Genomic DNA, 19,790 nt, shown 5'->3' with positions numbered 1-19,790 from the left:
GGCCTCACCATCATTCAAAGGTTGGGAAGAAGATGGCAAAGAAGAAGGAGATGGAATAGACACAGAAACCTTATTTTTTGACTATTGTTGTGGAGATTGATTTGGTTTTGAAGCCCTTGTAATGTCCTCTCCAAATTGATGGGCTGATGGAGGACAAAATAGCCTATCTGACCCCGTAGGCTATAGTCTTGATAAAGTGATAAAAACCCATTTTTTCCAATGTTGGGGCAATATTGTGCAAAAATTGGGTCGGCTGGGGCAAAAAGACCCAAAATTGGGGGTTGCACCCACAACCCCTCACATTTGGGAGCCCATGGAGAGATCTATATATAGAGAAGAGTTGGAATCAAATCATCATCATTGGATTCGATCAATTTCATGTCTTACTTGAGCTGTTGCTCTGAAGGTTTTAAGACCCCTTTCCCCTACTAATTTCGGTGGTGAAAGATTCCACATTAGTTAGTAAAACTCCTTTTATCTTCTTTTTTATTTTGGAAAGCAGGGAATCTATCTGGCTGCAAGACATCAAGATTTGGTGGCAAGATCAATTACAGGACTTTCATATGCATGGAATATTCAGGACTGTTCTAAGATGATTTTGGTGCTTCTTTCCTCTGTGGCAGAATTGCGAGGAGGGATTCTGGTTCGTTGATAAGCAGTTCTGAGATACCTCAGCCCCCCCCATGAGACATAACAACCCTGAGGCAGACTAGTCAAACCCACCTGAGGCAATTCGGCCTATCTGAAGCACAACTCGTCCATCCTGCGACAGATCAGTCAACCCCTCCTGAGGCAATTCAGCCTCCCTCAGGCATTTTGACTGGGTTTGGTATCTTGTTCTGAGACCATTAGGTCCTTGTCCTGAGGCCAAGCTGAGGTAATTTGTCTATGTTCTGTGGCTGCATTGGACGAATCCTTGAGACAATGCAGACTGGTACCTTTTCTTGAGACTGTTTGGACCTTGTCCAGTGACCAAGCTGAGGTAGCATTGGGTGATTATTGAAGGCAGTTCAGGCTAAACTAATCTGTGGCTGATCGATCCTCTCTTGAGGCATATTCGAGGCAGTTAGTCAACCTCTATGGCAGCTCGACAACATTCCTGAAGAAGCTCGTGTATGGCTGAAGGTAGAATTCAGAAGAGTATTTCCTGAGGGTTCAGTAAAGCAAGAAATTCATCTGCGGACTTGCTACAGGAGCTATTCTGAGTTACAGAACTCTTTCGGACAGTGAATTAGCCCAAGTTATGTAGGCTGTAGCGAAGTCCAATTAAGCTAGTAACATTAATTCATTTGATAGACTGTTGTAAAGTATTTGGTTGCACAGTTTCTGGTTATTGAACGAATTAGTTCTGTGCATTGGGCAATTGAGAAATATCATTTTACTGTTGAATTAATTACTATTGCATTATTTATGTTTTATGAAGAAATGCCTGCCATTGTGTGAACATCTATTGAATCTCTGCTGAAAACCCTATATGGAATAAGAAGCCCTAGGAGGAAAAAAAATTGCCCTAGGACATTACAACCCCTTTCTGTAATTAAGACTCTTTGTTTGATATAAACTCAAATGCTTGCTCAAGAGGAGTGATGTTGAGCCATTTTATCTCATTGTGTATGTGAATAAAAAGTTGTGTACCTACCCATACCATCTTTATTATGTATCAAGCCCTATGTACGCAAGATTTTTGGTATATAGTCATACTTTTGTATTAATGTTCCAGTCTTTGGTCATATTTTAATAATTGTAAAATTCCACTTTCATATGATGAGAGGGCCTTGCCATTCTAAATAGCTACCTGAGCTTTAAGTTGGGGTCTCTTCCTATTTTATATAGATTGGTGTTTCCCCTCATTCTTTTCAACTCTTATGCTACAAAAAAAACAATAAGTTTCATTGGATGTGTTTTCCTCCTTCAATTCGGATTTACAAGTGCAATCCACCCTTGGTTGTGAAGGTGCCCCTACTTTTGTTCTTTTGTCTCTTAATTCAGCCCTTTGAGCGTCGCTACTATCCTCCTTTCTTGTTATTTACTTTCTAAGTTTCTGTTAGTAGTTGCAGCAGCAGTGCCACTTTAGACACAGATAGATTGAAAATTGGTATCACATCACTGGAGGATATGTTCGGGAAGCTTGGTGAGGAAATTTGGGGATGGGAAGTTATGAATGATTGAAAGCGAAACTCTATGCTGAACGATAGCTTTTCAAATATTAGTCTGGATGAGTGTTGTTTTTAGAGTTTTTGGAATGTGTATTTCATTGTTGTTTCTTTGAGTTGATGTTTATTACATTTTCAATATATGTTCTTGTTAAATTATGGTATGTTCTATATGCTTTAGAGCAATTTTCTTCAAATTTTCTTATTAGCCCAATATCAATTTCCAGAATAGCAATCACATCAACATGTTAGCAAAATGCAGATAGAACATAAATATAGACAGTAGAAGACAAGCCAAGATAAGAGGACACAAGATGTGGCACCAACTAGGGACAAACCCCAATGCGGGGAAACCCTTGATCAATTCTTCTTATATTCTTCAATAATTCAGCACAGAGAGAGAGAGTACAATTACACAAATCTGTAATTTTATGACAGCTGCAACAAAACCCTAACCAGCAAAGTCAAGGCTGGTCAAACAGGTCAGAATTGACCTCAAGTCAACCTCAGTCAACTCGGCCTCCAACAGCAAGAATATACAGCCCAAAACAGTCTGAAATGATGGTCAAACTGCAGTCAACGCAGGGACAGGTCTGTGGTCAACCCTTGATAGTCAACGCTGGTCAAAGGGTGGTCAGAGAAAGGTCCGAATTGCTGATCAGAAATGTGGCTAGCCTAGGAGAGGCTGCCCAACCCAAACCGCAGTCAAAGATGTCCCCCACGCTGGTCAATGCTGCCAAGAATCAGCCTTCCTGCACCTTGGTCAACCCAAGTCAACGCTGCCCTAATCTGCGTCCTCCTTCTTCCAGCCACACGTGTGAGAGACCTGCTCCTCTAATGCGTAGGAGAGAGAGAAGAATGAGTGATGAGATGAGTGGAATAATGCCACAAGGTCTCCTCCTTTTATATGAAACGTTGGAATTTCTAAGTTTAACTCTTTAGAAATTCTTCCTGTACTATTTGGTTTGTTTCTTTCTACTTGTTTAATTGCTTAACAAGTTATTTACCATGTAAATACTGAAAATAAACACAAGTATAGTATCAACATCTACAGATCATCAACTGAAAGAAAACAAACACATAAGTGACACTGTTCTTTTTGGACCAATGTCCGCGGAAAAACCCCATGCTGGAAAACTAGTGCAGCTATTCAGAGGGTTTTATTATTATGCAGTTTTCAGAATACAACCAAGGTGCCAGAAATGGCTCACCCAATAGAGAATGCCCTCAACAGTAGTACCTCTCCTCGGAGACAGATATTCTGGCTAATCAATCACCAGATGAACAATCCCACTGCAACAATTGCAGCTTCCACTGCTTTGCATCACTTTGATAGGGACTGCATCACCCTTCCCGGCTCACCAGCACACAGTCTGACCCACGAAAATCTCCCAGTGCTGCCTCTTGGCCCTACGTCAACTCTACTAGCCTCTGCGTCAGCTTCTGGAGCTTCTGCGTCAACCCTTAGACCCTCTGCATCACACTCACTGGCCTCTCCTAGATCTACGCATCTCCTAGCTGCCTTTGCATAGCCCCTTGCTGCCTCTGCGTCAACCTCTCCCGGCTCTGCGCTGTCTCTCTAGTACTAGCTCTGCCTCTTTGTTGATCACTGATTCTATCTCTCTTAGCAAACCCCGCTCTAGAGAATAGAATGACTGATCACTCTGGTGTATTTTCCAACTGACCCTCAAGCCTCCTTTTATACTTTTCCTGTTGGTCCTTCAACGGCCGAGATTAAATCTCTAATCAACGGCTAAGATTAGATTTGGCTTGATCCATGACTTTTGGAACCTTCTAACCCAGTTTTATATTAATACCCATTAATATTTTATTTTCCCTAAGTTTAGACTTAGGAACTCCATTAAAAATATTAATTATTTTAATATCTCCCAAACCGGTTAGAATCTGTCCAAACCATTTCTGGGTCTTGGAGATCTCATGTGCTTTAGCCTCTCCACCAATTTTCATGGCTAGAGCACATTCGATGCTACCCCAAATCAATACTTCCTCTTAGCGAGGACTGTGCTCTAGTAATACTCCACACTGAGTATCACCCTGATTATCCAACACTAGTCTTTGTGCTGATGCTAGGCCTCCCTACCCAACATCCTCTACACTGCTGCATCCTGTACTGCTGCCCATGGCCCTGCCACTGCCACTACTGCATCCGTACGACGACTCCCTCTGCATCCGTGCTGCTGCTGGTCCATTCTCCCAACACTGCATCCCCCTCTCATCATGCTGCATCGTGCTGCCCATAGCACTGCCACTGCTAACTGCTGCACTGCAACTCAATTACCGAGAAGTAAGTAACTGATCCACCCAACTTCTGACATCCCTGTTAGGCTAGAAACACTCCCAATGCTGAAGCTTCCTCTGCTGCTAACAAGTGCTCCCTCTACTGACCTCTGCGCTGCTGCAACAACTCCCTGCATCTTGCACCGTTGCACACCTCTTCGTGCCATCCTGCACTGGTGCAATACTCTTGTGCCTCTCGCACTGTTGCAGCCTGCTAGCCTTGCGCTGTCCCGGGACTCCTACACTATAACACTTTCTGCCGCTCCATTTGCATCCGTCTCTACCGACATCCATCAGTCCTGCTACTCCTCTTCGGGGCTCCCGTAGCAAGGTATAATCCAAGAGGTTGGGTACCTCAAGGATCCCGCCCCTCATCGCTTGTAGTCCTCCTGACTACAACTCGATATCTCCCCACTTCTTCTCAAGTGGCACATGAGCACTCATGGCACAATTGTCATCCTCCTCGACTTCTTTTTCTGCCCTCGTTGGCGTTGCCTTGGTCTCTGAAGCCTTTCCCTTACTCTTCTTCCTAGGACATTGGTTCACAAAATGACCCAGTTCCCCACATTGGAAGCGCTTGACCTTGGATAGGTCCTTCTTCTTTCTCTTTTCCTGCTTTCCCGCAGATGCTAGAGCCGCATCCTCTTCTTCCTCCTTCTTGATTTTGACCCCTTTGCCGTTATTCCTGCCTTGGTCACCCTTTTGATCTCTTCTTGACGAAGAGCCGCCCATAGTTCCTCCCAATCCGGAAGGCTTGTCCTGCCCAATATGCTCTGGACAAATACCTCCCAATCCTCTAAGACTGTGTTCAATGCGGTCCTCACCATCAATTCCTGATCCGACGTGGCCCTTATGGAAGTTAGCTGGTCATGGATCTCATCTATCTGCTCTCCCTTCTGCATCTGGTATGACCGCAACTAATTTTCAAGTAACATCTTCCTCTGCATGGGACTATGCTGGTACAATTTTTTAAGGGCATCCCACATCTCATTTGCCATGTCCTTCTTGGCAATATGCGACACCACATGATCCTTGACCCCATCAAGGATGATGCACTTCGCCTTGGCCATTGCCTCCTCGTACTTCTCATTTTCAGTTGGGTCAACTGGGATCGCTATTGTTTTCAAGGCGAAGTTCTTGATGAGATATCTGTCTAGAATGGACAAGATCCTGGCCTTCCAGTCCGCGAAGTTGGATGCTCCGTCCAACCTATCATGATCTGTTAAAATTGGCAACTAGGGCCAAACTCCATGTGGGTCACCTCATTTATGGCAACTGCTATTTTTACTAGATTCCTCTTGTCGAGAGGTGTAGGATTGATCTAAAGATCATCCGATTCTGACAAGTATTTATGGAGATATGAATTTATTTGTAATTACTTGACAAATTGTCAAGGTCGGCCAGCCACTAAATGTGTGGCACAAATCATATAAATACAAGTGAGATTGATTCATTTCAAATCATCTCATCTCACTGATTCTTCCCTCTCTCTCCTTATCTTTGGGTTATACAAGGAGCAGCTCACACGTGAGAAGGAGGATGCATTAGGGCAAGGAGGATGCAGAAGCTGTTGAAGGTCTCTTTGACCTGTGTTGACTCATCAAGGGTGCGGTTTTGGTGTGGATGCCTCTCCTAGGCAAGCCGCAGATTTTGGCACAAAAAACGAGGCAATCCGTCGATAGGTTTGACCAGTGTTGATTGCCCTAGTTTTGGGCAGCGGGTTGACTTCAGTCAACATCAGTTTGACTGTGTTTTTGGGGCTGTTCAAGGGCTATTTCTTCAGGCTGTTTGAGGGCTAGTTGACCGGAAATTGACCAAGCATATTGGAGGTCAATTTCAACTCGTTTGACCAAGTTTGACTTCACTGATCTAGGGTTTGCTGCTACTGATATAAAATTACAAAATTCTGATTTTGTACTATTTCTCTATGCTGAACTATTGAATATAAAAAAAGATTTGATCAAAGGGTTTCCCTGCATTGGTGTTTGTCCCTGGCTAGCCGCCATATCTTGTGTCTCTTGTCTTGGCTTGTTTTCTGTTGATTGTTTAATCATTAATGTTCTATCTGCTCTTTACTTAATGTATATGTGATTGCTAATCAGTGGCTAATAAGAAGAAAAGAAGTAAACTGCCCTAAGCATAGAACATACCATAATTTAACATCGAATCAGAGTTGAGGTGAAGACAAAGCCCAAGCAAGAGCAAGAGTAAGAGCAATCACTAAAGAGAAGGTTGGCAACACTATCCTTAAAACTTCATGGGGTCCTCAACACTCTTTCCCGCCGAAGACAAGCTCCGTGAGAAGTCTGACTATCACGGATGGAAGATGTTTCTTGATCTGACTTTAGAAGATCAGGAAGTGTTGGACCATGTGAGAGGTTATACTGTTGCGCCTCCATCAAATGCATCCGCTGCTGCCAAAAGCAAGTGGTACAAGGGAGAAGTCAAAGCAAGGAAGATCATCCGGGACTATCGACAAGTGCCTGGTGGCCTATGTTTCCGAGCTGACAACCTCCAAGGAAATCTACGATAGACTGGTGAGTTTATTTAAAGTTAATGATGCAAATCAAGTTTTGTTCCTTAGAAATAAGCTGAAGGAAATTAAGAAGGGCAAAGATGAGAGTATGCAAGCATATTTCTTAAGGATCACCGAGATCAAGAATGATCTCCTATCTATTGGGGAAGTAGTTCTTGACAGGGAAATGACTATCACAACTCTTGGAGGACTGCCACCTGAATGGTATATATTCAGGACTACTCTTCTCAACAATAATGTCATCCCAAGATTTGAGGAATTGATGGCTAGATGTATTCAAGAAGAAACAAGGATGGAAGAGCAAGAAATGCTCGCACTTAAAGGCCATCCCTCTACCTTTTCTTCTCATGCTAAAAGAAGAAACAATTCTGGGGCTAAATCCAAAGGAAAGGCTGGACCAAAGGGTGGAAGAAAAGGTCGATGTTACAATTGCAACAAAATGGGCCACTATGCGAGGGAGTGCCCTGATAAAAGGGACTCACACCATGACGATGACCAAAATCACTCTCAAGGCAATCAAAGGAATGGCAGGTCCAATGGCAGAGGTAAAAGAAATGCCGGAAATCAAGGAAGAGGACAACCCTTCAATAAGGCAAGAAACTCCAGCTATGAATCTAATGTTGTTGACAATAAGCAAGATGAATATTGTCTACCAGTGGCCCTCTCTACTACTGCTCCCTCGGACGCACTGGGAAATTGGCTTATTGATAGTGGTGCCTCAGGGCACTTCACTGGTTTCAAAGAAGCTATCTCTATTCTGATAGAGAAGGAGACCAACCTGGAAATTGTTCTTGGGGACAACGCAAAATATCCCATGAAAGGCGTAGGGAATGTCACTCTTCAATTGAATCAAGGTAATACAATTCATTTGCAAGAAGTCCTATATGTACCTGATCTCAAAAAGAACTTGGTGTCCGTTTCGACAATGGAAGACAAAGGCTACAAGGTAACCTTCATCGATGGCAAGGTACGTGTATGGAAAAAGAATTTTAAAGAAGCTTTCACTCTTGGGTTTCGAGTCGATTAATTATATCAGGTTGGAGGAAGTCCACTGGGTGTCATGTCTTGTGACACATCACTTCAGTCTAAACTATGGCATCGGAGGTTTGCTCACCTTCATTATAAAGCTCTACCCAATGTAAGACAAATGGTGACAGGGATGCCCAAGTTCTGAGTAGAGCAAGAAGGTGTATGTCCGGGATGTGTCGAAGGGAAGCTCAAAAGGGGACCATTCCCCTCAAGCCAAAGCAAGACCTCTGATATATTGCAGTTGGTTCACTCAGACATATCTGGTATGATGCCTATGAACTCCTTGGGAGGATATTTATATTACCTCACTTTTACAGATGATTATTCTCGCAAGACCTGGATATACTTCTTGAAAAAGAAGGATGAAGTGTTCACTTGGTATCGTCACTTCAAAGCCTTGAACGAGAATCAAACCGAAAAGAAGATCAAGATCTTAAGGACTGATAATGGGACTGAGTATGAATCCAATGAGTTGCATGACTTTTGCAAAGAAGCTGGCATTAAGAGGGAGACTACAACATCATATACTTCTGAGAAGAATGGTGTGGCGGAAAGGAAGAATCGTACGATTGTGGAAGCTATTTGTGCTATGTATGCTTCACGATCAAAGACTTTTGAAGTTTCTATAGGATGAATTTGCGAATACCACCGTATATTTGCAAAACCGATGCCCTCTTCAAGCATTGGGTTGCAAGACTCCCGAAGAGATGTTCACTGGTAAGAAACATGACGTATCTCATTTTAGAATTTTTGGAAGTCCGGGGCTGTTCAAGGGCTGTTTCTTCAGGCTGTTCAAGTGCTAGTTGACCGGAAATTGACCAAGCATATTGGAGTTCAATTTCAACTCGTTTAACCAAGTTTGACTTCGCTGATCTAGGGTTTGCTGCTGCTGATATAAAATTACAGAATTCTGATTTTGCACTATTTCTCTCTGTTGAACTATTGAAGATAAAAGAAGACTTGATCAAAGGGTTTCCCTACATTGGGGTTTGTCCCTGGCTAGCCACCACATCTTGTGTCTCTTGCCTTGGCTTGTTTTCTGTTGATCGTTTAATGTTCTATCTGTGCTTTACTTAATGTATATGTGATTGCTAATCTGTGGCTAATAAGAAGAAAAGAAGTAAACTTCCCTAAGCATAGAACATACCATAATTTAACATGATCTCTCCGTCCATTCACGACCATTATACTGCTCTTCTTTCAACTCCTCCAAGTCTCTCTACTTCCCTCCTGGAAGTCCTTTGTTCGGCTCCTGTTGAGTCTCTTAACTTCCAGTCTGGAAGTTCTCGGTTCGACTCCTGTTGAGTCTCGATTTCCCTTCTGGAAATCCCTCCTCCTTGGTCTTGCCCTGTTAGGTACTGTTCTGAACACAGTACCCCACAAGCTTCTCTCCGCAAATTACCTACAGCCTCCTATACCCCAGCAACTAAAGGATTGAACCACTTGGCTCTGCGCAATCCCTACACTGGCAAATCAGCTCCCCTAGCCAACTATGTTAGCCCTCCTGGCCTCTGCGTGGCTCTATGTGACCCTGATTTTGCCTCCCTTAGCCTCTGTGTTGCCTTTCTCTGGCCCAGAATGATGACGCAGTCCCTTTGCGTCACTCCTTCCCCTGTCGCCTTATGCACAGATCAACTCTAACACTCGGGACCGTTGAATCTTCTGCTACTGCTCTGCTAGCTGATGCCTTCAGTTATCCTGTGATTTGCAACCACGCTCTGATACCATGTTGGAATCTCTAAGTTTAACTTGTTATAAATCTTCTCGTACTATCTGGTTTGTTTCTTCCTACTTGTTTAATTGCTTAACAAGTTATTTACCATGTAAATACTGAAAATAAACACAATTACAGTATCAACATCTACAGATCATCAATTGAAAGAAAACAAGCACACAAGTGATAGTTATTTTTGGACCAATGTCCCTGGAAAAATCCAATGCGGGAAAACCGATGCAACTATTCAGAGGGTTTTATTATTATGTAGTTTTCAGAATACAATCAAGGTGCCGGAAATGGCTCACCCAATAGAGAATGCCCTTGGCAGTAGTACCTCTCCTCGGAGACAGAGATTCCAGCTGATCAATCACTGAATGAACGATCCCACAACAACAATTGCAACTTCCACTGCTCTGCGTCACTCTGATAGGGACTGCATCACCCTTCTCGGCTCACTAACACCAGTCTGCCCCACGAAAATCTCCCAGTGCTGCCTCTTGGCCCTGTGTCATCCCTACTAGCCTTTGTGTCAACTTATGGAGCTTCTGCATTAGCCCTTATACCCTCTGCATCACACACGTTGGCTTGTCCTGGCTCTGCGCAGGTCCTAGCTGCCTCTGCGTCAACCTCTCCCGGATATGCATTGTCTCTCTGGTACCAACTTTGCCTCTCTGCTATGTATTCACTGCCCCTCGCTGCTGATCACTAATTCTATCTCTCTTAGCAAACCCCGCTCTAGAGAATAGAATGACTGATCACTCTGGTGTATTTTCCAACTGACCCTCAAGCCTCCTCTTATACTTTTCCTGTTGGTCTTTCAATGGCTGGGATTAAATCTCTAATCAACGGCTAAGATTAGATTTGGCTTGATCCATGACTTTTGGAACCTTCTAACCCAGTGTTATATTAATACCCATTAATATTTTATTTCTCCTAAGTTTAGACTATTAATTATTTTAATATCTCCCAAACCGGTTAGAATTTGCCCAAACCATTTCTAGGTCTTGGAGATCTCATGTGCTTTAGCCTCTCTACCAATTTTCATGGCTAGAGCACATCCGATGCTACCCCAAAAATCAACAAAACGTTGAGGATAAGTTGGGGGTGTAAAACACTGTTTTGCTTGCTGGCTGACCTTGACAAATTGTCATGAATACAAATGAATCCATATCTCCTTGAATACATGTAGGAATCGGATGATCGTTAGATCAATCCTACACCTCTTGGTGAGAGGAATCCAAGAAAAATATCAGCTGCAATAAATAAGGTGACCCACATGGAGTTGCCAATTTTAACACTCCCTCTCAACTAGGATGAACTCCATCTGCTAATCCATCTGTCTGTCGGTACTATCTTTGCCATCAATGCACTGAATTTGTCATACCATTCTCTATTGACCTGAAGTCAGTCCCAGATAGAGAGTGTCACATAGCTCTCTTATTGACCCGAAGTCAGTCCCAATAAAGAGAGTGTGTCATACCACTCTTACTGATCCGAAATCAGTTCCAAATAAAGAGAGTGTCTCATACCACTCTTACTGACCCGAAGTCAGTTCCAACTAAAGAGGGTGTCTCATACCACTCTTACTAACCCGAAATCAGTTCCAAATAAAGAGAGTGTCTCATACCACTCTTACTAACCCGAAGTCAGTTCCAATTGATCCCAGATCAATATCATCCTAGCATAGGGAGTATGGTAGTTACACGATGCGTCCATCGGTACTACTATGGTCCCTATCCTCATTTCCCTACTCATTAGCCAGATGACAGGTACTTCCCATGAGTCCCAGACTGCATGGGTAGGATGTCTTGGCAGGAGAAGGATGAACCACTCATCTTGCTTACATGTCACCACAAGGTATCACAGGAGAAGGTTGAACCACTCACCCTGTGCATAGCAAACCACTAGGGGAAAGCTGAACCACTCACCCTATGGTTGCTCATCAGTCCAAGAAGTACCCCAAGCCCCCCAGAGCTCCCAGAGCTCAATGTACATATCATACAGGACCCTCATAAGAGGGTCTCTCCATGTCTCCTAGTCGTTCTCGAAAAGTCAATAATTTGACCTTTCCCAGGGGCTTCGTCAGAATGTCGACGACTTGCTCATCAGTCCCAATATGATGGAACCTTATTGCTCCTTGTTGTACCATATCCCATATAAAGTGGTCCCTGATGTCGATGTGCTTGGTGCGATCATGAAATACGAGATTCTCTGATAAATGAATCCCACTATAGTTGTCGTAGAGGATCACGGTAGTATTCAGTGTATGTCCAAACAGCTCACTAAAGAGCTTCCTCAACCAGACAGCTTCGCAGGAGGCCATCCTTGCAGCAATATATTCGGCCTCAGCGGTGCTCAGAGACACCGACTTCTGCTTCCTGCTTATCCAGGATATCGAAGTAGAGCCCAAAGGAAAACAACACCCAGAAGTGCTCTTTCGGTCCACCACACTGCCTGCCCAATCAACATCGGAATAACCATGCAACCTCACATCTCCGACAGTGTATCCCAGTCCATGAGTGATTGTGCCCCGAAGATATCTCAGAAGATTCTTGGCACCAATCCAATGTGAGTGATGAGGCTCAACTAAATATTGGCTCAACATGTTGATTGCAAAACATATATCTGGACGGGAGTTCACCAAGAACAATGCTCTTATGTTAAAATTGGCAACTAGGGCCAAAACTCAATGCGCGTCTTCTTATTTATGGCAGCTGATATTTTTCCTAGATTCCTCTTGTCGAGAGGTGTAGGATTGATCTAAAGATCGTCCGATTCTGACAAGTATTTATGGAGATATGAATTTATTTGTATTTACTTGACAAAGTGTCAAGGTCGGCCAGCAGCTAAATGTGTAACACACATGCCCAACAAATCATATAAGTACAAGTGAGGTTGATTCATTATCAACTCATCTCATCTCACTCATTCTTCTCTTTCTCTCCTTAGCTTTGGGTTACACAAGGAGCAGCGCACACGTGGGAAGGAGGACGCAGAAGGGCAAGGAAGACGTAGATGCTGTTGAAGGTCTCTTTGACCAGCGTTGACCTTAGAAGAGTGTGGTTTTGGTGTCGCTGCCTCTCCTAGGCAGGTCGCAGATTTTGGCACGTAAACTGAAGTAATTTGACCTCTAGTTTGACCAGTGTTGACTGCCCTAGTTTTGTGTAGCAGGTTGACTTCAGTCAACAATAGTCTGACTGTGTTTTTGGGGCTGTTCAAGGGCTGTTTCTTCAGGCTGTTCGAGGGCTAGTTGACCGGTAATTGACCAATCATATTGGAGATGAATTTCAACTCGTTTGATCAAGTTTGACTTTGCTGATCTAGGGTTTGCTGCTGCTGATATAAAATTCCAGAATTCTGATTTTGTACTATTTCTCTCTGCTGAACTATTGAAGATAAAAGAAGATTTGATCAAAGGGTTTCCCCGCATTGCGGTTTGTCCCTAGCTAGCGGCCACATCTTGTGTCTCTTGTCTTGGCTTGTTTTCTGTCAATCATTTAATGTTCTATTTGCACTTTACTTAATGTATATGTGATTGCTAATCAGTGGCTAATAAGAAGACAAGAAGTAAACTGCTCTAAGCATAGAACATACCATAATTTAACATCTTATGAGTTGACGATACTCAGAAGCATTTCCCAATACAAGAACGACATCATTACGCATAACTTCTTGAAGTTAAGCTCCATCGGGGTAGTCACTGGCTTGCAGTCCACCATTCGAAATCTTTCCAATATCTCGACCACGTATTTTCCTTGAGATAGGAAAATTTCTCCTGGATTTTGCTAGACCTCCAACCCTAGGAATTAGTGCATCAGTCCTAGGTCCATCTCAAATTCGGAAGCCAATTCCCTCTTACATTTGTGAATGAGAGGGTCTGCACCAGTCAAAAAGAGGTCATCAACATACAACACCAGTATGAGAGGCTTATCATCTTCAACCTTAAAGTAAAGGTTTGGATCGACTTCACTCCTAGTGAATCCCAACTTCATCAAATAGTTATCGATCCAATCATACCAAGCTCGGGTGCTTGCTTCATCCCATAGAGAGCTTTCTTCAACCTGCATACATGAGATTCCCGATTATGAATCTCAAATCCCTCGGGTTGTTCCACATAGACTTCCTCTTTAATCAAACCATGCAAGAACGTGGTCTTGACATCCATCTGATGTAGGTTCCATCCTTGCGAAGCAGCAAGGGCTATGATCAAGCGGATGGTGGTGTATCGGGCAACTGGTGCAAATATCTCATCGTAATCCACACCTTCCTTTTGAGAGAAGCCTCGAGCAACAAAGCGAGCCTTGTACTTTTCAGCACTCCCATCAGCTCCATGCTTGATTTTGTAAAGCCATTTTGAGGTGACAACTGATTTGTCTTGGGGTCTGGGGACCACATCCTAGACATCATTCTTCATGATGGACTCGTATTCTTCATTCATAGCATCCTTCCATACTTGATGCTTCACGGCTTCTTCGAACGATGTAGGCTCGTTTTGAATGATAGTGCTCATAATGGTCAAGTATCCCTGATACTTGGTCGGCTTCTTGCTTTCATGGAAAGTCCCTCTTGGTGCAACATGTATCTCGACATCTTCAAGAGTCTCCTTAAGCCATGAGGGTCTCTTCCTAGAGGAGGAGGGCTCATGAGGAGGAGGATCAATAGGATCCATAGGTTCTTCAACATCCGTCATCGTTTCATCTTCTTTTTCATCCGGTTTCCTGGTGTCAGCTTCTTTATCCTTCCTTGAAATAGGAAGATTGTCAACCTTGCTAAGAGCCATATCTTCGTCAAAGGTAACATCATGACTAATCTCAACTTCCCTTTGACCAACCACATAAATTCTATAGCCCTTAGTATTTTCGCTATAGCTCACAAAGATTCCTTTCTTTCTAGAGGCACCCAATTTACTTCTTTTCTCTTTCGGCACATGAAAATATATGGGACTTCCAAAAATTCTCAAATGAGAGACATCGGGTTTCTTACCAGTGAACATTTCTTCGGGAGTCTTTGAGTCCAATGCTTGATGAGGGCATCGGTTTTGAACATATACAACGATATTCGCAGCTTCGGCCCATAGAAAATTCGGAAGCCTTTGATCATGGAGCATGGCACGAATAGCTTCCATAATCGTACGATTCTTCCTTTCAGCCACACCATTTTGCACATGAGTGTATGGTGTTGTGGTCTTCCTCTTAATGCCAACTTCTTTGCAAAAGTCATGGAACTCATTGGATTCATATTTGGTTCCATTATCAGTCCTTAATATCTTGATTCTCTTCTCAGTTTGATTTTCAATCAAGGCTTTGAAGTGACGGAACCAGGTGAACACTTCATCCTTCTTTTTCAAGAAGTGTATCCAAGTCTTGCGAGAATAATCATTTGTAAAAGTGAGATAATATAGATATCCTCCCAAAGAGTTTATGGGCATCATACCAGATATGTCGGAGTGGACCAACTGCAATATATCTATAGACTTGCTATGGCTTGAGGGGAATGGTCCCCTTTTGAGCTTTCCTTCGGCACATCCCGGACATACACCTTCATGCTCTACTTTGAACTTGGGCATCCCTATCACCATCTGTCTCACATCGGGTAGAGCCTTATAATGAAGGTGGGCAAACCTCCGGTGCCATAGTTCAGATTGTAGAGATGTGTCGCAAGACATGACTCCCAATGGACTTCCTCCAACTTGATATAAAGAGTCAACCTGGAACCCAAGAGTGAAAGCATCTTTAAAATTATTTTTCCAAACACATACCTTTCCATCGATGAATGCCAACTTGTAGCCTTTGTAACCAGGGTCTTCTTGACATTATTGCCGAAATGGACCCCAGGATCTTCTTGAGATCAAGTACATATAAGACTTCTTGCAAGTGGATCGTGTTACCTTGATTCAATTGAAGGGTAACATTCCCTACACCCTTTACGGGATAGGTGGAATTGCCTCCTTCTCTATCAGATTAGAGAAAGGTTCCTTGTAACCAGTGAAGTGCCTTGAGACACCACTATCAATAAGCAATTTCCCAACGAGTCCGGAGGAGAGGTAGTGGAGAGGGCCGATATAAGATAATACTCATCTTGCTTATTGTTAACAACATTTGATTCATACTTGGAGTTCCTTGCTTTCTTGGAGGGTTGACCATTTCCTTGATTTCCCGCATTCCTCTTTCCTTTGCCATTGAACCTGCCATTCCTTTGATTGTTGTTGTTGAAGTTGCCCTTGGAGTGATTTTGATCATCATCATGTGATGTGTCCTTTCTATTTGGACACTCCCTTGCATAGTGGCCAAATTTATTGCAAACAAAGCATCTTCCCTTCCTTCCACCCTTCGATCCGGGCTTTCCTTTGAAATGACCTTTAGACCCATAATTATTTCTCCTTTTGGCATGAGAGGAGAAAGCAGTGGGGTTGCCTTTGTTTGAAGGCATTTCTTGCTCCACCATCCTTGTCTCTTCTTGAATGCATCTCGACATCAATTCTTCAAACCCCAGAATTCAATCATTATTGAGAAGAGTGGTTCTAAATATATACCATTCGGATGGGAGCCCTCCAAGGGTAGTGATAGTTAGTTCCCTGTTAGGAATGACTTCTCCAATTGATAGAAGATCATTCTTGATCTCAGTGATCCTTAAGAAGTAGGATTGAATATCCTCGTCCTTGCCCTTCTTAATATCCTTCAACTTATTTTTGAGGAACAAAACTTGATTTGCATCACTAACTTTAAACAAGCTTACCAATCTGTCGTAGATCTCCTTGGAGGTGTTCAGCTCGGAAATGTAGGCCACCAGACGCTTGTCAATTGAATCTCAGATAATCTTCTTCGCTTTGACTTCACCCTTAGTGTACTTGTTCTTTGTAGCAGCCGGTGCATTTGATGGAGGCTCCGGAATTTTACCCCTCACATAGTCCAACACTTCTTGCTCTTCCAATGTCAGATCAAGAGACATCTTCCATCCGTGATAGTTAGACTTCTCATGGAGCTTGTCTTCGGCCGGGAAGTGGGATGAGGAACCCATTGAGCCTTTTGTCCTTTCCTTTTGTCTTTGGTGATTTCTCTTTCACTCTTGCTTGGGCTTTGTCTTCACCTCAGCTCTGATACCATGTTAAATTATGGTATGTTCTATGCTTAAGAGCAATTTACTTCAAATTTTCTTATTAGCCCAATATCAATTTCCAGAATAGCAATCACATCAGCATGATAGTAAAATGTAGATAGAACATAAATATAAATAGTAGAAGACAAGCCAAGACAAGAGGACACAAGATGTGGCACCAGCGAGGGACAAACCCCAATGCGGGGAAACCCTTGATCAATTCTTCTTATATTCTTCAATAATTCAGCAGAGAGAGAGATAGTACAATTACACAAATCTGTAATTTTATGACAGTTGCAACAAAACCCTAACCAACAAAGTCAAGGCTGGTCAAACAGGTCAGAATTGACCTCAAGTCAACCTCAGTCAACTCGACCTCCAAAAGCAAGGATATATAGCCCAAAACAGTTCGAAATGATGGTCAAACTGGAGTCAACGGAGGGACAGGTCTGCAGTCAACCCTTGATAGTCAACACTGGTCAAAGGGTGGTCAGACAGAGGTTTGAATTGCTCAGTGTTGTGAAAATCGCGATTAAATCGCGATTTAAGGAAAAAATCGCGATTTTTTCCTTCTGCCAATCAAATTGCGATTTTTATATGAACAAATCGCCGGGTTTTTTTTTTGCCGATTTTTATTGAAAAAATTGCGATTTTATGAAAAAATCGCTATCAAAATGAAAAAATCGCGATAAAAACTTAAAAAATCGCCGGGGGTCGCAACAACATAGTTTTATAACGTTTTTTTGGTTTTTTTCACGCAATTGTTTTTTGAAAGAAACAAATAATTTTTGAGTCGGGCAGCTTAATGATCAAGTCTAGGCCCTAGTATGGATATGCTATTCATGGTAATGTTAAATTCTTAAAGTAAAAGTGACATTCTCCTTAATCTTCATTTTCATCCTTTTACTTAAATTTTTAACATTACCATGAAATGACTCAGGATGTTTGAGAGTGGTTCCAGCCTCATTGGATTTCATATGGAGAAAGTAGAATTTTAGATTTCATTTAAAATCCAGCAGACTTATCAGTTTTTTAGGATTTCAGGATTGGGAGATTGTAATGTTTCCAGGTGACACCACCTGCCCTGTTTACCCCTGCCACCAGTAGAGGACGTGGTCTACCTCCTATAGCTCCTACTTCTAGTTCTTCAGCTTCTAGAGCACATCAGACTCCACTGCCATCTCCACCAGCACAGGCACCAGCATCTACATCTAGAGGGAAAGGGAAAGTTGTGGCATTTTCTCGCAAGAGGGGCAGAGGAAATCAATAGGATTAGACTTTCATTTTATTGTATATGACATTATGACATGATGAGATACATTATCATATTTTTTGTTGATATTTTGAGGCTGAGTTGGGACTCAGGACTTACTATTCAGGACATGATTCAATGTTATGTGTGATTTTAGCGCTAGAAATGATATTAAACATCTTATATATTAGTTTTTTTTATCATATTTATGTGTCAATGTATTTATTTTATGTTGTAGATGGTTTAGATATTAAAAAAATTGAAAAAAAATGAAAAAAAAAGAATATTTTTGTACCAAACGATTTTTTCCCGATTTTTTTCCTATTTTTTCCCGATTTTTCCAATTTTTTCCGATTTGTTCCCCGCGCCGATTTAATCCTGATTGCGATTTTCACAACATTGGAATTGCTGATCAGAAATGCGGCTAGCCTAGGAGAGGATGCCCAACCCAAACTGCAGTCAAAGATGTCCCCATGCTGGTCAACGCTGCCAAGAATCAGCCTTCCTGCACCTCGGTCGACCCATGTCAACGCTGCCCTAATCTGCGTCCTCCTTCTTCCAGCACACGTGTGAGAGACCTGCTCCTTTAATGCATAGGAGAGAGAAGAATGAGTGATGAGATGATTGGAATAATGCCACAAGGTCTCCTTTTATATGAAACGTTGAGGATAAGCTGGGGGTGTAAAACATTGTTTTGCTTGCTGGCTGACCTTGACAAATTGTCAAGTATACAAATAAATTCATACCTCCATGAATACATGTCGGAATCGGATGATTGTTGGATCAATCCTACACCTCTCGGTGAGAGGAATCCAAGAAAAGTATCAGCTGCCATAAATAAGGTGACCCACATGGAGTTTGGCCCTAGTTGCCAATTTTAACAGTTCTTCTACATATTTGTAGTTTTTTCTATACGATTTGGAGTGCTATGTTTTACCCTAGCTGGTTCAGGCACATATGTCAAAGGAAATATGTTATGATCATAGTACAACAAACATGCATTACAGTGCTAGATTGACATGCAAACAACCAGGTAATGAGATATGCTATGTTATAGCCAGTTTGATACACAAATAAGCTGATGATGAGATGTGGTGTGTTATAACTAAAACATAGGCCTAGCTGCAACAGCCATAGTAGGTTAAAGCTATTATTAAATTTACATGAATGTTTTATATTATGGATCTCTTTCAATTATAATTTTTGTAGATTCAACAGAAACAACAGATTAACTGTGTTTCTTATGTGTGCAGGTCAAGCTAGAAGTGAGGCAACTAGCCCAAGCTTCTCTACTGCAATTGTTGGGTTGAAAGAATTACTCACGTCACAAGAATGTCATGACAACGAGAATGTCTTGAGATCAACGCTTGGAAATGCCGTGGAAATAGTTAAAGCAACTTTAAAAGGGCCCTTATCAATGGCTTCAATTAATGCATTGAGTGCAAATTATATAAGGAGAAAGGGAATTTCTTTCTGTCAGCCTATTTTAAATATTGCACAAATTCTTGGGGAGAGGATTTTGTTGAGTGAATGTGTAACTAAAGCAAAGTCAGGTAGCCGGAAGGGAAGGAGCCGACGATCACGAACAACTGAGAAGTGTAAAGCAGAACAGATAGAAAGCTATAGTGAATGGCAAGGACCTCCACCATGGGACCCTTTACTTGGTGGTGATGGAGTTCCTAGATTTATTTGTGATGTTATGGTCAGTTG

The 19,790-nt window shown here is 42.3% G+C and overlaps 1 protein-coding gene across 3 annotated transcripts in view; it reads left to right on the top strand.

Annotated features, from left to right (window-relative positions):
* LOC149219421 (uncharacterized) overlaps nt 1–19,790 on the top strand; it is a 290,102-nt gene that overhangs the window by 159,355 nt on the left and 110,957 nt on the right. For all 3 annotated transcript variants that reach the window (XR_016249234.1, XM_089384365.1, XM_089384364.1), the window contains one exon: nt 19,334–19,782. Coding sequence is in view for 2 of the 3 variants with exons in the window: in XM_089384365.1 (XP_089240491.1) it covers nt 19,334–19,782 (449 nt within the window). In the remaining variant the exon portion in view is untranslated. The remainder of the gene's footprint in view (nt 1–19,333; nt 19,783–19,790) is intronic.

Source organism: Pinus tabuliformis, chromosome Q, assembly GCF_031772625.1.
Source record: "Pinus tabuliformis cultivar Carrire ecotype Pingquan chromosome Q, CPIR1, whole genome shotgun sequence".
Lineage (NCBI taxonomy): Eukaryota > Viridiplantae > Streptophyta > Pinopsida > Pinales > Pinaceae > Pinus > Pinus tabuliformis.
The sequence above is the reverse complement of the archived record's forward strand: the minus strand, read 5'-3'. Positions and strand labels throughout refer to the sequence as shown.